The sequence below is a fragment of the Triturus cristatus genome, chromosome 11 (genome assembly GCF_964204655.1).
Source record: "Triturus cristatus chromosome 11, aTriCri1.1, whole genome shotgun sequence".
Lineage (NCBI taxonomy): Eukaryota > Metazoa > Chordata > Amphibia > Caudata > Salamandridae > Triturus > Triturus cristatus.
The window spans coordinates 1,018,711,600-1,018,727,268 of NC_140594.1; the positions used below are offsets into that span (position 1 = coordinate 1,018,711,600).

Sequence of the window (15,669 nt, forward strand, 5' to 3'; positions counted from 1 at the left end):
GGAACAAAGATGGCCCCATAAGCTTTATGTTCTTCCAGATATTTTTGTAGCAGCCTACGCAAGTGAGTGTGCATCTTAGCCTTGAGGGATTTTTTAGTAGGAGTTATCCTCACCAAAAATATGGAGCTGCTGACAAAACAGCTGCAGACAGGTTAGTGAAAAATCATGTGAGATCTGCTGTGTTGAATGAAATATTTGTTCAGAGCAATAAAAGCTGCTGTGGTTTTCATCGAACAAGGTTTTGATAGTGACTGAGAGTTTATACAATTGATATGGGAATAAAAATGAGTTCTGAGGGAGACTGAGCAAAGGTGTTCCGGTAGTAGTTGAGATGGTTAAAGATGAGCGTGAGGTCAAGCAGGTTTCCCTGAGAATAACTGCGAGATGTGATTATATTGGACAGCTAGTGATCGGAGATTATTTGAAAAGTGAGTTTACAGCATGATTGTCTTAGACTCAATCAGTATTTATAAGATGATAAGGATGATCAAATGGGATCAATAACACATTTTGTAATGAAGGCAATCAGATCAGCTAGTGTAAGAGTGTATGGATTATGCTAATTTCAACTTTAATAGGCACTAAAACTTTGAAAGATTTATATTTTTGGGAGAAAGGAGGATTTCTGGAAAGATTAAGGGTTGAGGTCAACATAGATTTGTTGAGAATGGAACTGGCTCTGCCTCGCGTACAACACAAGTAGACTGTGAGGGAAGTGGTGACATTTTTGGTATATAGAGGAGCCGGTATTAGAGTATGTGGGCTCAAAGCAAGTTTCAATTTTAGCAGTGAAGTGAAAAGGGGTGGTTCCAACTGGATGGTGAGGACCTTCACCCTAAATTACAGTCCATTAAATGCACGGCATTAACACAATTTAGTAAGTGTGGTGTTCATTATATTATTGTGAATTTAGATTTGAAGGGATAGTAATTCACAGACCATTGTTTCAACACATTTATACCCATTTAAACTTCATGAGATTACACAATTACTGTAAATACCATATTGTCATGCAGTTCTGGCACATTGGTTTACATTTAAAACATATGCCTACTGGAATAACATTTGGAATGCATATGTCACATTACTTTCTATGTTTATGTTGCTCTCTCTATGAATATCTTTGTGTCCGGGGGCCTAGTAAAATGGCCTTGGTACTAAAGAACTGATTAAGGAGCACACAACACCTCTTAACACTAAGTCATTGTGGTCTGTTCAATGTAACAGGGTTAGATGTTTCAAGTGACAATGCAATACATTGCGATAGGTGATGCTTGAAGGGAAGACAAGAATAGATCATTGAGGAGTGTGGAAGCATGACTAGGCCAGATGGGCATCAACTGTAAATAGAGAGTGACTGAGAAAATGTACTATAGAATTGTTGGAAGACCAATCCTTGGTGACATAAGATGGGTCTTGCTACAGCTATCACTCTCATAGAATCAGTGTAAATCAGTAGAAAATCAGTGTAAATTCAAGCAGTGCTGGTGCACCAATCACTTAAATAGCATCAGTTGAATTCAGTATAGCGTCCAAAGGAGTAGTTAATATCACACATGGTGGGGGGAATATAAATGCAAAAATATCTTTCACAGATCAAATACAAAAGAACACTAATCACCTCAATTAACTATGAATTACCTAAGCATGAAACAACATCACAGCTATGTGTGCTTACCTTGTTGATTGACATCCAATGCCTTTTCTCATGGGACAGAGATCAAAACAAGTTTCTTGGTTTGGGGAATTGTGAACAGCAGAGGTCAGGTAAAGGCATGTTGTAAAGTTGGCTTGAAACCAGCAGTCTTCCTTAAATCCTGATTTCCAAAAGGATTCACTTGAACTTTATCATAATGCACATCTTTATGTATAAATATGTGAAATGTACTGGCTAATAATACATTTCTTTTTTTATATTAGCACCTTGTTAAACATAACAAATGAGCGAGGTATTGTGGTCACCCGCTCAACATATCCGTCCAGTGGAAAGTGGTCAGGACACTGGCTAGGAGATAACACTGCTGCCTGGGACCAAATGGATAAATCAATCATAGGTATGATACACTTAAATGTTCCCTTGTTTTTAGTTCATGTTTTTCTTAAACAGAGAGGGCCAAATTGAGAAGTAAGTGGTAAGCTTCAAAATTGGTTTCAGTTATTTTTGCACAACTCGGTCAGCTATGTGCTGATCACTAATTGTCCTTCCTTGGCTTCTAGCATTTCAACTCATCACCAACCATATGTTGGGGGTGGGACTTAACACTTGGGCCCAAAGTATGAGTGGTCCATTGTTTTCAATCTCTGCACGAACAATCCTTAACGTAGGGATCAGAATCATGAATATAACAGTAATAGGATTCTATGTGGATTTTACTGCATAATGCACAACTGTCAGAACGTTATTCCCCATTTGTATGAAAACATCTTGTTCATGCTGATATTAATCAGCCCTGATCAACACTCATCTCCATGATATCTTTTTTTTATCATGGCTAATTTATCCCCTACAGGGAAACACCTAATGATGGCTGTTATCTTCAAAATATGAGTGTATGACAGTTGCAAAATAAATTGTGCCTATTATTTTTAGCTAATTTTTAAATCCTATACTTAAAACTCAGAACCAAATTAATGCAATAAATATTTTAATTTTTTTTGCTTCAATTACTGCTCTTCTGTGCATAAAGAATATGCGTCTCTAGAATTAAAACATTAGGAGATTGTAATTAAATACATTAAGGGCCTCATTTACAAGACCATTCTGCCACCGGTGTGTCACTTTTAATTTTTTTAACGTACCGGCGGCACAATCTACTTGCCCATGTTTACAAGGTCATGTAAAAAGTGACTCTGCGTGACTTTTCATAGCCTTGTAAATATAGGCCGATTTCACTCATAACTCTGCGTGAAATGAGAGTTCCATGGGTGTTGCTGCGGGTGTTTCCAGGCAGCATCCATGGAACCTGACACATTCCTAGATTTACAATGTTTGAAAAACCTGGGAATGCGTCAAAATCCTACGCCTGGTGCAAAAAAGAGAAATGCTTTTATTTCTCCTCATTTTTCCACTTTCTAAGTGTGCTTTATTCTGCGGAATGCATAGAAAGGGGAAAATGCCATCAATGATTGTTCTTGTGCAAGAAGGTGTTCCTTCCTGCACAGAAACAATCATCCCGCAACTCATTAACCCTTGTAAAATGACCCAAGGGTACCTGCGCTTGCGCATGGCAGCCAATTCCTGATTAGCGCAGAGGAAAGCAAACAGATACTTCATATTGTTGTTAATATGACGCATCTGTGTGCTTTGAAAATGACGCAGCTCAGAGCAGCTAAATGGCTTGCGGCACCGAGCTGCACCATGTTCTTGTAATTTAGGCCCTAAATGAGAACACCTTGCTAAAACTTTAGGCATGTTTTCGTTTTTCACAATCTGCAACAAATGACTATGAATGGGGGAATAATGTCTCTCTAAATATATCTTTGTCTTTCCACGGTCGTACATAGATTTTCTATTTGAGCGCAGCATTCTCAAAGTGAACGGTAGTTACTTGCTGCGACTACCCCCATTGAGAAATCGTACTAGTCAATTTTTCTCGGTTGCACTCACCAACTTTTGGTGAGCTGCTCATGAGGAAACTCTCTCACACAGCACTTCACAGAGATTTTCAGAACTCCGCGCTTGAGGCAGAGTGCATTGCGGGCAAATCTCTGCAAACTCTGCCGGCAGAATGGAGTTTACTGCCCACCTCTAGTCTCGGTGGAAACAGGCCCTTTTGCAGTGATGAGGAGCCCAAAAGCCTAATTTCAGAACCTGGGAGCCACGCCAAGGATCCAGGATCTGAGAGGTACCACTTGGAGATCATGAACTCACTGCTGCTGCATCCAAGGACTGGACTGTAGGATGTTTATGTCCCTGAGGCTAAGATCAGGAGGCCAGCAGAATAGCCCTTGAGGTCACTCTGGGGTCCTGGGTTTAAGATGAAGTTGCACATCCAGTTCTACCTCCCCAGGCAAGAGGGCAGCAGGCGGTAGGTCGGCACGGCAGGGCAGCAGTTAATTTAGAGCATCAGTCCAGCAGAGTGACTATCGTCATAGCATTACAGCAGTCCTTATTCCCAGCAGAGTATCCACATGTTTAGAAGTTTATTGAAGAGTTGGTGTCTGAGGTGTGAGATTAGCTTCTAGACGGTGGCTTTAAAATGCATGAGATTTCCTGCCTCTCCTGGCTCCAAGCTGGCTGAGGTGACTATGAAAGGGTATTAAGCCCTTTGTCTGAAGGAAGAGCATAGACTACTCAGTTGTATATGGACCTGTACCAACTTCACCCCCTATCCTGCCAGTAGATGGTCCATTCAGGCCAGCCCAGTCCCTCTGTTATGTGATTGTATTGGATGATTTCACACAATCTATCTGTACATGTCCAACCTTCAAATTACACAGCATCCTACACTCTTGGCTGCCTGGTGCCTACCTTAGGGGTGGCATATGTGTTTAAAGGGTTGTTTGAGGTTTAGCAAGGGGGTTTTAATGCCACGTTATCATGGCAGTTTTAAACTGCATTTGGCAACAATGGCAGGCCTGGAACATGTTTTAAAATTCTACTTAAGGAGGTGGCACAATGCAAGCTGCAAGCCCACTGGTAGTGTTTAATTTACAGGCCCTGGTTATATCATATACCACTCTACAAGGGACTTACAAGTAAATTAAATATATCAACGGGATATATACCAATGTAATCATAAGGGGAGTGAGCGCAAGCACTTTAGTAGTGGTAAAGTGCACAGAGTCCTATGGCCAAAATAAATAAGTCCAGCAAAAATGGAGGAGGTGAACCAAAATGTTTTGGGAAAGACCACCCTAATGTTGTCAGGTTCAACAGGTGCGGTACCTGTAACTGGTCATGTGTGGTGTTGGACGTATTCCAAGTCAGGGCTCCAACTGTTTTAGCACCTTTCTGTGGTCAATTCCCCAGGTACCTCCTACATGTACTACCCAAATGTATATCTACGTGTGACTACCACACACAGCAAAAATCTCCACATAAAAAAGGAGGGGAGGAGGACTATGGATGTGGTTTTGTAAATTGCATTTGTAGTATGTGAATACTACTACTAATGCAGCAATACTAACCATATTACGAAGTGCAGTTTGTAAATGGGTGCCAAAGTTTGCGACCTTCCCACTAAGGTGTCAACACTATGGTCTGGGCTTTGATACATAATATGCAGTTTAATATGAGGGGGACCGGACATGGATGATGTATTTCACAGTGTTGCATGGTATCACATGTTGAATAACATCTGATGTAATATTATTATTATTGGAGAATATAATTTGAACCTGAGGACCACTTTGAATGAATATTTGAGCGGCTGCCTGCTACATGGGTGTACATGGTAGAGTGCCAGTTCAACAGATAACCTATTTAGCAAAACAAGGGTTGTTAAAATTGTTAGAAATGGGATTTCTGGTTTGCTGAGTTATGCACCCAGGCCAGAAAGGAACCAACAGTCTAGTCAGGGTAAGGTATTTACACACTAAAATATAACTTGTGCTCACCCTGTGGTAGGTTTATCTAAAGTGGCAATGTGTAAAGTATTTGTGCAACACACAGCACCACAATGAATGCACCATAAAAAGACTCCACACAAGTTTAGAAAAATAGATTATTATATTCTGAACACAGTGAGACCACAACACCAAAGGTCCAATGTATAGAAGTTGGGGTCTTGAATTTTAAAAGAATAAATGCAGTAAAGCGCTCAGAAGCAAGTAGTGCTAAAAAGGTTACCCGAGGTCACGCTAGACCAGGGTAAATCCAGTGTTCAGGCTGAGCACATTGGAAGGCAGGCCGATTACTGGACCGAGACAGGTCTCGCTAACAAAGTACACTGGTTGGAGCAAGGGTTGACTTTGAAAATTCGAAGCGAGGAGTCAAGAGGGCAGAGTATAGCAGCTGAAGCAGAGTTTAAGATAGTCTTTGATGGCCTTGAGACTTCAAGAACATGGGGCAAGCCAACGAGCCATTGGGGATCTCTTTGGGGTGAAGGCAGAGTCCAGTTCTCATTCTGCAGCATCAGAGAGCAGCAGGGCAACAAACAGGAAGGCAGGCCTTCCAGACCAGCAGTCCAGTTAATTGCTTTAAGCAGCACAACATTTTTTTTCTGACAGAGCTTCAGTTACAATCAGTAGTGTCTTATTTTAGTGGGTCACAGACCCAGTACTTATACTCAAGAATGCCTTTGATGTAGGAGTGACTTCAAAGCAGCTCTCTGAAGTGCACAAGGATCCCTTTCAACCCAGTCCTGTCTGCCAGGCTATCTCTGGGGGTGATCAGTCCTTTGTATGGGAACAAGACATAGCCTATTACTGCGAAGTGTGAGCCCAAGCCTTCCATCCTGCCTAAGCAAGGCCATCTGAAAGCAAATGTATATGGATGGGTACTCAGACATACCTATCCTTCCTGTGTATGCCTAGAGGTAATGAAAAATGTGTCGCTGTCACCCACCCCAAACGTGTATTGGAGACAGGCTGTCAGGCAGAGAAATGTTCACTTTCTAAAAGTGGCATTTCTAAAACAGTAACGGTAAATCCAACTTCACCAGTAAGTGGGATTTATCATTAGCATTCCAAACAAATGAAACTTGAAAAAAGACTCCTCTCTGAAAAGCAAACACTGCTTAAAAGGGTATTAAGGGAATTCCCAATGCTAGCCTATGAAAGGAGTAGGCCTCGCAGTAGTGAAAAACAAAATAGGCTGTTTGCCACTACCAGTACATAAATAAAACATAAAGGTAAATGTGCTTCCTTTTTCTTAAATAGCACCTTGCCCTTAGGGTTAGTTAGGGCCTACCTTAGGGGTGACCAATGCACTAAAAGGGGAGTTTAAGGCAGGCATGACAAGTACTTTTGAATCCAAGTTGAAGTGGCAGTAAACTACCCTCACCTGCACTACAGTGGCAGGCCCGAGACAAGTTTGAAAGGTTACTTGTGTGGGTGGCACAATTAGTGCTGCATGCACACTAGTAGCACTTGAAGTACAGGCCCTTGGTAGATGTTACCACTTGACAAGGGACTTACTAGTAAATCAAATATGCCAATCAGGTATGCACACATTTCATCTTGTTTAGGGGGAAACACATGCACTGTGGCCCTGGTTAGCAGTGGTAAAGTGCTCAGAGACCTAAGGCCAGCAAAAATAATCTTTCCATTCATTCAAGCTTAAATCCTTTAATGCCCATCTACCTTCCTACTCCTCAACAAACTAGACATATTTCTAAGCAATGAAGTGTGGTTCTTGGATATAGATTCCTGTTTAAATTTCAACTGTATCTTTGTTTATTGAAAGAGGAGAACGTAAACACATTTCTTTAGTTATACAATGCGACCCTCCTGGTGCTGTTGGCGAAGTAGAGAGGATCATGCAGAATCAAGCGTGCATTGGAACTGTGTATTACTTGGAAGTCTTTGCCCTGTGGGCAACTACACATGATGCACAGTCGAAGCCCACCCCCGGTGGAGGCTGGTCATCAGTTGGATTTTGGTGCAGGGTTTGGCCACATATTAAAGCCACATTGTAGTTCGGTAAGGCAGTAGCGTCTGGTGGAGGGAGTGCTGCGGGGCGTTGGGGCAGGGGAGGAGCAGGGTGGGGTGTAGTAAATGATGGAATATGGCCGAATGGAGGTAAGTAAATGAATAAATAAATAAAAATAATTTTGTTGCATGCGCTGCATCACATTTGGCAATGCAGCACGCGCAATGAAATTTGTTTTATTTATTTATTTGTTTACTTACCTCTATTCGCCCGTATTCCGTAGTTTACTAACCCCCACCCTGCTCCTCCCACCGCCCTGCCCACTGCCCTGCATCACTCCCTCCACGAGCCGCTACTAAGGTAAGGTAATTAATACAATTAATTTAAATTAAAAAACTCAGAAAAGGGTAAAGTGACAATATAGTTAGGGCTAATAATAATATCTTACTTAATGTTAAATAAATCTCAGAAATGCCCTGAAAAGAAAGGTTAAAGTAACGTTATAGTTTGGCATGGTACTGAGAATTTAGGTTACATTAAACCCCTTGAAAATGGAAAAACAACGTTTTATGTGATTTTATTTTTAGGTCTTAAAATTAAATATTTTATTAGCGTATAAAACAAAAAAACACTTAAACTCACCAGTTGTAGTTTACTGACCTAACTATATCTTGTGCCCCCATCATTTACTGCTTATAAACTCATATATTACATCACTCATGCCATGTTCAATGATATCACAGGGCCTAATTACGAGTCTGGTGGTCTAAGAACTGCCAGACTTACAGGGCGAGGCAGTCGCGGTTCAGCCACTGCTCAACTGGTGCTTTGACCGTCCTATTACAACTAGGGTGGTCAGACCACCATTGCACCACCCCATCCGTTATGACACCACTGTTCCCTGGTGGTTGTGCTGCAGGGTAGAGGTAGCAATATGCTTGGTGGGACCGCCACAGACCCGCCTGGCATATACACCAGCGGTGTCATGGAGGTTCCTACTCTGTGAACACTTTGGCAGAGAGGAAACATGTGGATGCACAGAGGGGGCCCGCATGTTCACCCCTGTGTGCATGCACCCCAGTTCCTGCATGGCATGGACTTTACAGTACATGCCGTGCAGCTACTGTTTTTGACTTTCCCATTGCGGTGCCCATTTTTAGAGGCATCACCGTGGGAATGCCAATAAAAGCCCCCGGACACAAGAACCACTTGGCATCTGGTGGGCGGCCTGGCAACAGGTTTGGTGGTGAGGGAACGGGCCACCAGCATGAAGGTCCTCTCCTGCACCGCCAAACTCGTAGTCATGCCCATGGATGACATCACTGATGAAATCTCAAAAGACATCTTTTATAACATCTCCGATGACATCATCCAAGCTCTGCTCCTTAAATCACTCAAAGTACTGCTAGATCTTTTTAGAAAAAAAATAAGGAAGTAAAAATACCACGAACATATACAGTACAGATTAACTGTTCATTGGTGCATGTATAAAATAGAAATTTTGTAGTCCTAGAGGCAAGTATATAGCTATGTAATTTGCAAATGTCAATGGTATGTGTACACAAATATCAAATGTGCTCTAGATTTTTGTCTCGGCTGAATATTTGTTTATAGGTGTACACATGACAAGACCTTAATAATTCCCATGAGATTATTCACATTCTGTGCCAGTCATCACAAAGATGCCTTCTTACGATTCTCAGGCAAAACGCTAAAAATAGGATTCCTTTAGATCTGTGAGAGGGAAGGATGCTAGTTTCGAGTGTTTGTCTCTCCAAGGACACTCTGGCTGATGTCTCAGTTCAGTTCAAATTGATTGGGTCTTTCAAGCTGGGAAAATCCCACCCTAAGCAAACATACATGCAATGCTGCATTCCACCTCTCATTACGTCAACATGTTTTAACACTAATCCTCATTCTATTTATGGGCTTCATATTGATTTGGCTTTGATTAGAATCCTGAAATAATGCTGCACCCAATGCATTTGTGTGTGCGCTTGCTCTGGGGAATGCTTGTGGGAAAGCTAAGAAAAAAAGTTAAAAACTAAGTTGGAATGAGTGCACTGTCTGAGGTCCAAAAGAAATCTATCAGGTGTGACAATACTGGCTTTAAAGAATGAAAGAAGAAATAGAAATTTGGGTGGAAGAGCAATACCCTGTTCTAATCTATGAGGTTTTACGCTCAATATAATGCTATTGATAGCATCTTAGCTCTATCTCTGCTGTAGATTATGTACATCATGCTGTTTGTCTGTTCTGTAGATTGTTACTGAATATTTGTACTATTTCAAAATGTATAATACATTTAAAAAATATATTAATATTTTACTAAGAAATGTAAAATGTTTTCAATTAATTAAGCACATACATTTAGTAAACACCATTTAGTAAATATAAAATTAAAATAAATGTTAGTGAATGTGATTTGTTTTTTCAATTATTGTTAAAAAATATGCGGCGTGGCCAAGATGGCAGCGGCGTAGCACCGTTTCCCCCGTTCGCCGAGGCTGACATTTGGCATTTCTTGGCGATACCGGGACCCGAGAGGTGCCGGAACGGTTGTGCGGGGGGCTGCTGCACAGAGGAGTCGACAGAGGTGTGGAAGCTGAGGCGGCAGGCGTCCAGCCGCGGCACTTGAAACACGGTGGCTGGCTACGAGTCCTGTGATGGCGCGGGAGTGCCCCGGGGCAGGCGACTCCTGCAACGATGGCCCCTGGACGGCGGCGGCCCCCGTCAGATCGCATGCTGTGGCCGCTATGCAGGTGGTGGCGTTAGCAGCGGAGTAGCGGTGCCGCTGGATATTCTCTGGTTCCTCCCTGACGGTGGAGAATCAGACGCTAGGCCTACGGCCGGACTCCATGCGGTGGCCATTTTAAGGTATGCGGCGGCAGCGGCTGGGGAAAGCGGAACAGAACTTTGTCCCGCTCCCGGAGCTGTGGTAGTTGGCGCAGCGGCCCGTGGGAGCCTGAGGCGGTGGTGGCGGTGGCTTTTGACCTGGGCGCAGGAGCTGGGCTGCACGTCCTGTCCAGGGTGAGTGCATGGCCTGAGACGCACTTGGCGGCCCGGGCCCAACGGCAGAGTGGAACAGTGGGGGTGCGAGATCGGCCCCTCCCATCGGAGCATGAGTCATCGGAGGTCTTGCTGCCATGATCCCCGAGGGAGCTGTGGGCCCTGGCTGTTGGGGCCTCTGGCTATGAGATGGTGCACCTTCGGCGGTGACTTGGAGGCGTCCCGCCCGGTGGGGGCAATACCTGTGGATTCGGGGAGTTGGTGACGGTGCTGTGGAGGTGGGGGACAGCCGGGCTCTGGTCCCACTCGGCGCCTGCAGCACAGACTCTTTGAGGAAAGGCCGTTTGGCAGGATACTCACCTCTTCCCCTGTACTTGCGACACTTGGGCCTGCCCTGCAGTGGCTATGACCACCTCCAGACACAGGAGGGACACTATGAGTAAGGATCCCTCCATTAAAGATCTGCTTCAAAAATCGAGCAGCAAAAAGTCCAGTGACCCTGGTGGGGATCTGGGGGCTGACTCTGCAGCGGAGCCCATCACAAAAGAATTCCTGACACAGCTTTTTCGCTTTCTTCGGGAGGACTTTGCCGGCCTTCATCAGGAACTGGCCTCTGAGGTCAAGCAACTGCGCACGGAGGTTGGCAACCTTGGGGACAGGGTCGACACTCTAGAACGCAATGGTGACAGGCGCAAGGAGGAGCTCACGCTTCAGACTCAGGCGCTCATCGATCTTCGAGAAAGGAACGATGAGTTGTACCTCAAGCTGGAAGACCTCGAGAATCGCTCCCGGCGCTCTAATAAGCGTATTAAATTAAGGGCGTGCCGCTCTTGGCGGATGGAGGCAAATTGGAGGATTCGGTTCTGCGTCTTTTTCGACACATGGCCCCGGAACTGAGAGATACGGAGGTCATCCTGGATCGTACACATCGGGCTTGACGGCCAGCTTCAGGACCCGGCCAATCACAGGACATTCTCATGTGCCTGCATTCTTTCAGACAGAAGGAAATCATCATGGCCGCTACACGTGATCGTTCCATGGTGGACTTTGAGGGCCTACAAGTGGGGGTATTCCAGGATCACTCGCCTCTCACCCTGCAGAGGCGCAGGGAGCTGCGCCCAGTCACCTCCTTCCTCCATGACCAGGAGATTAAGTACAGATGGGTGCACCCCTTTCGCCTGACTTTTGTATGGAAGAATGAAACACAAGGAGTGAGGTCTGTGCAGGAGGTGACGACTATCATAGGGGACGCACTGCAAACAGGTTTGGAGGAGGCGACGGGAGGGCCGGTGACTGGGAGGCAGCAAACAGTGCACAGGAGACAGGGCCCAAGGAATGGCACTCAGGCAAAACCCTCGGAGGAGGAGCTTCAGCGGGAAAGGAGCGCCCTCCTCAATCAGCTGCAGAGCCGGGAGTGTCGGGGCGACTGAAGCCGCCACGCTTTCTTGGCGGCTGAGGCCCTTGCTATTGCTGTAGCCACGAAGGGCCCGTTGACACGGATTTGCTTTATCGGTCTTGGTGGGGGGGCCCCACCTTCAGGATGGTGGAGACCAACCGCCGGATACACGGACCCCTGCATGAGGTTGTGTTTTGTCCAGAACGGACGAAGTTCCAGATGCATCTTTGTTACTTTTCTTTCTTTCATCTGCGGCTTACCTTGCTCCACTCTTTCCCGCTCTTCTTCTCCACCCATTTGTTAGTTATTTCTCTCTTCTTCTCCCTTTTTCCCACTCAGCGGCACATATCACCGGACGGCGGGCAGGTAGGGATAGTCCACGTATTGCATGGCGGGGCTGAGCGAGGGGCGGTAGCACAGGGGGCGCCACTGTGGAAAGGTGGGCGGGCGCATTATGCTTGAGGGGGGAGCATTGTGAGGAATTTGCGGGTGGGTCCTGCCAGGGGGTGGTGGGGTGCCATGTTGGAGGTGGGGATCCACTCCTGCACAGGTTTACGGGGGCAATGGGCCTACCATCCATGGAACCGATCGACCACGCTCCGGGGGGGTCAGGAGGGGGGTATCACGGGTGGGTTGCGGGTAAAGATGGGAGTTGTCCCCTATTTGCTGGGTGCCAGGTGGGATTTGGATTTGTATTGGTTGGCACTACTTTCGTTGTATTATGCCCAGACATAAGGTGAAGATAATGAGCTTCAATGTGCAGGGACTCAACTCTCCTGTTAAACGGCGCATGCTTCTTGCCCTGTTGAGAGAGGTTGGCTGTGATATTTGTTTACTACAGGAGACGCACCTGTTGCGTGCAGACTGGAAATTGACTCCAATCCCACTGGTTCGACAGGCAATACTTCTCCTCTGGGTCCGGTAAGAAAGCTGGAGTGGCCATTCTTCTGGCCACCCATTTCCAGGGGAAGGTTATAGGTACGCATGCGGAGGTGGCGGGCCGTCTCCTGGCCTTGCGGGTGCTGATGGGGGAGCGAACACACACGGAAGCCTCTGTGTATAGCCCTAATGACAGGCAGGAGACCTTCTTGCTCGATGCGCTTACCTCCATTTTGGCATCTCCAGATGAGGACCTTATTATTGGGGGGGATTTTAATCTCGTCCCGGTGGCAGCCCTTGACAGGTCAACGCCTCAGGTAGGGACCACCTGCTCGATCTCTGAGGCCACGCTCCGGAGGTTAGGGGAGGCTGGGTTGGTAGATGCATGGCGTCCCCGTTTTCCAACGGCGCGGGAATACACCTTTTTTTCAGCGGCCCATCAAACATATGCTCGTATCGATCTATTTTGGACTTCCCCTAGGGTTACGGCCTCTACTGTGGAGGTGGCGATAGGGGCAGTGGCATTCTCGGACCACTCACCGATGACCCTGGCATTGCTCCTTCCTGGGGGCCCCACCGGGTAGGGCCGATGGCGGTTGAATCACTGATTGCTCCACAGCGAGGCCCATGTTACCGCGCCTAGAGAGGCTATTTAAGCCTTCCTGGATCTCAATGACAATGGGTCGGTGGAGATCGGCATCCTTTGGGATGCACTGAAAGCAGTCCTCCGCAGCAGATGCATAACAATAGCGGCGGGTCTGAATGCGGATCGCAAAGCGAAGCGGGCCGACCTGGAGGACCAAATTAAGGAGTTGGAAGGGGTACACCTATGTTCGGGGTGGTCCAAACGTGAAGGCTCCTTACACAAACTAGGAAGCAGCTGCATGCGCTGGACCTCGGAAGGGCCCAATATGCCCTACTAAGCATCAAGCAGCGCTATTATGGGGGGAATAAAGCAAGGAGGCTTCTGGTCCATGCCCTTCACGCGGAGACGGCTGCGCGCCGGGTGGTGGAGTTGCGCACCGCAGGGGGGAGACCCTGCAACAGGATGAGGACATAGCTCAGGAGTTTGAGTCCTTTTACCGAGGCTTATATTCCGCTGAGACTCTGGATCCTGTGGGGGTGGGAGATTATGTGCGGGCCGCGCCGGTGACTCCCCTGGGGGTTCCCCAAGCGGCGGCACTGGAGGCTGATATTAGCCTAGACGAAGTCCAGAGAGCCATTCAACGACTTGTGGTGGGTAAAGCCCCGGGAGATGATGGCTTCCCGGTCGAGATTTATAAGGCCTTTGCGACGGAACTGGCCCCCCTTCTGGCACGACTTTTGAACTCTTTCAGCGCCACGGGGAAGCTGACTCTCATGATGGACATGGCGGAAGTGGTGGTCATCCCTAAACCATGGAAGGATCCCAAAGAGTGCGCCTTGTACCACCCCATATCACTACTTAACGTCGATCTGAACATTTTCACAAGTATCTTGGCGTCCAGACTCGCCCCCCATATGCCTGGCATGGTGGACCCGGATCAATCGGGTTTCATCCCGGAACGCAACTGAGGAGACGGAATGCGGCGATTGTGCCACTTGTTGGACAAGACGCAGAGGACACAGATACCAACACTACTCCTCTCGGTGGACGCCGAAAAGACATTTGACCGGGTCCACTGGCCCTACCTGCGCCACGTTCTTGGTCGTTTTGGTTTGGGGGGAGATTCTGACAGTGGATAGACTGTGCCTACTATTCCCCAAAGGCCCACGTCCACGTCAATGGAGTGTCCTCCCGGCCGTTTAAGGTGGGGTGTGGTACGAGGCAGGGGTGCCCTCTTTCGCCTCTTCTCTTCACGCTCTATATGTAGCCATTTGCGGAGAGGGTGCGCCAGCTGCCTGCGGTTATTGGGATCCGTATGGGGGTAGGGAATATAAGATCTCCCTCTATGCGGACGACGTACTCCTCTTTTTGGCCCAACGGAGAAGTCCCTTCCACCTCTGCTGGCGGAGGTGAAAGACTTTAGCGGGGCATCAGGGTTTAAGATCAACCTCCATAAGACCGAGGCCTTGAGTCTTACCATACCAGTGGCGGCTCGTCAACAACTCTCGCTCCAGTTTCCATTCACCTGGGCGGACTCCGATGTCACCTACTTGGGGATTAGGGTTTTCTCCACCACTGCGAAGACCGCACAGGTAAACTATGCGGAGGCGCTTGACGGGGTCCGCATGGAGTTGACTACCTGGAAGAGGCATGCTTTTTCTTGGCTGGGGAAAATAGCGGCCCTGAAAATAACGCTTTTGCCCCGCCTGCTCTATATTATGCAGATGCTCCCGCTTTGCCCGCCCCCTGGGGTGTTGACTCAAATGCAGCAGCTGGTTAATGGGTTTATCTGGGGGGGGGGAGCGGCCGCGGATGGCCTGACACCTCACCTACCTGGCACAGGACAACGGGGGGCTTGGAGTGCCCCATCTTGGGCGGTATTACGAAGCGGCGCAACTGTGCTGGATGGTAGAATGGTACCAGCTTGAAACCGAAAAGCACTGGTATTTTATAGATAAGGGGGTGGCAGGGATGCACATTTGGAAAGTTCCCTGGCTCCCTCGCCGCCATCGGCCACTGGGGGCATACCTTTCCCCGGTCATTCATTCTACTATTAGGGTGTGGGACAAAGTACAGGAGCGGTGCCAGTTGTCCTCTGTGGTCTCTCCCTTGACCCCTTTCATTGGGAATCCGGATTTCACCCCTGCAGCGAGGGGTGACTCCTACTTGCCTTGGCAGGAAGCCCAGTGCAAACGCATTGGAGACCTCTCTGATGAACGTGGGGTTTTAGACTTCCCCTGGCTGGTGGAAAATTATGGCATTCCT

General features: G+C 47.1%; 1 protein-coding gene across 3 annotated transcripts in view; it reads left to right on the plus strand.

Annotated features, from left to right (window-relative positions):
- Positions 1-15,669, plus strand: part of LOC146785847 (maltase-glucoamylase-like) — a 783,978-nt gene that overhangs the window by 726,566 nt on the left and 41,743 nt on the right. For all 3 annotated transcript variants that reach the window (XM_085635202.1, XM_085635203.1, XM_085635205.1), the window contains one exon: positions 1,921-2,054. In XM_085635202.1, the coding sequence (XP_085491328.1) occupies positions 1,921-2,054 (134 nt within the window). The remainder of the gene's footprint in view (positions 1-1,920; positions 2,055-15,669) is intronic.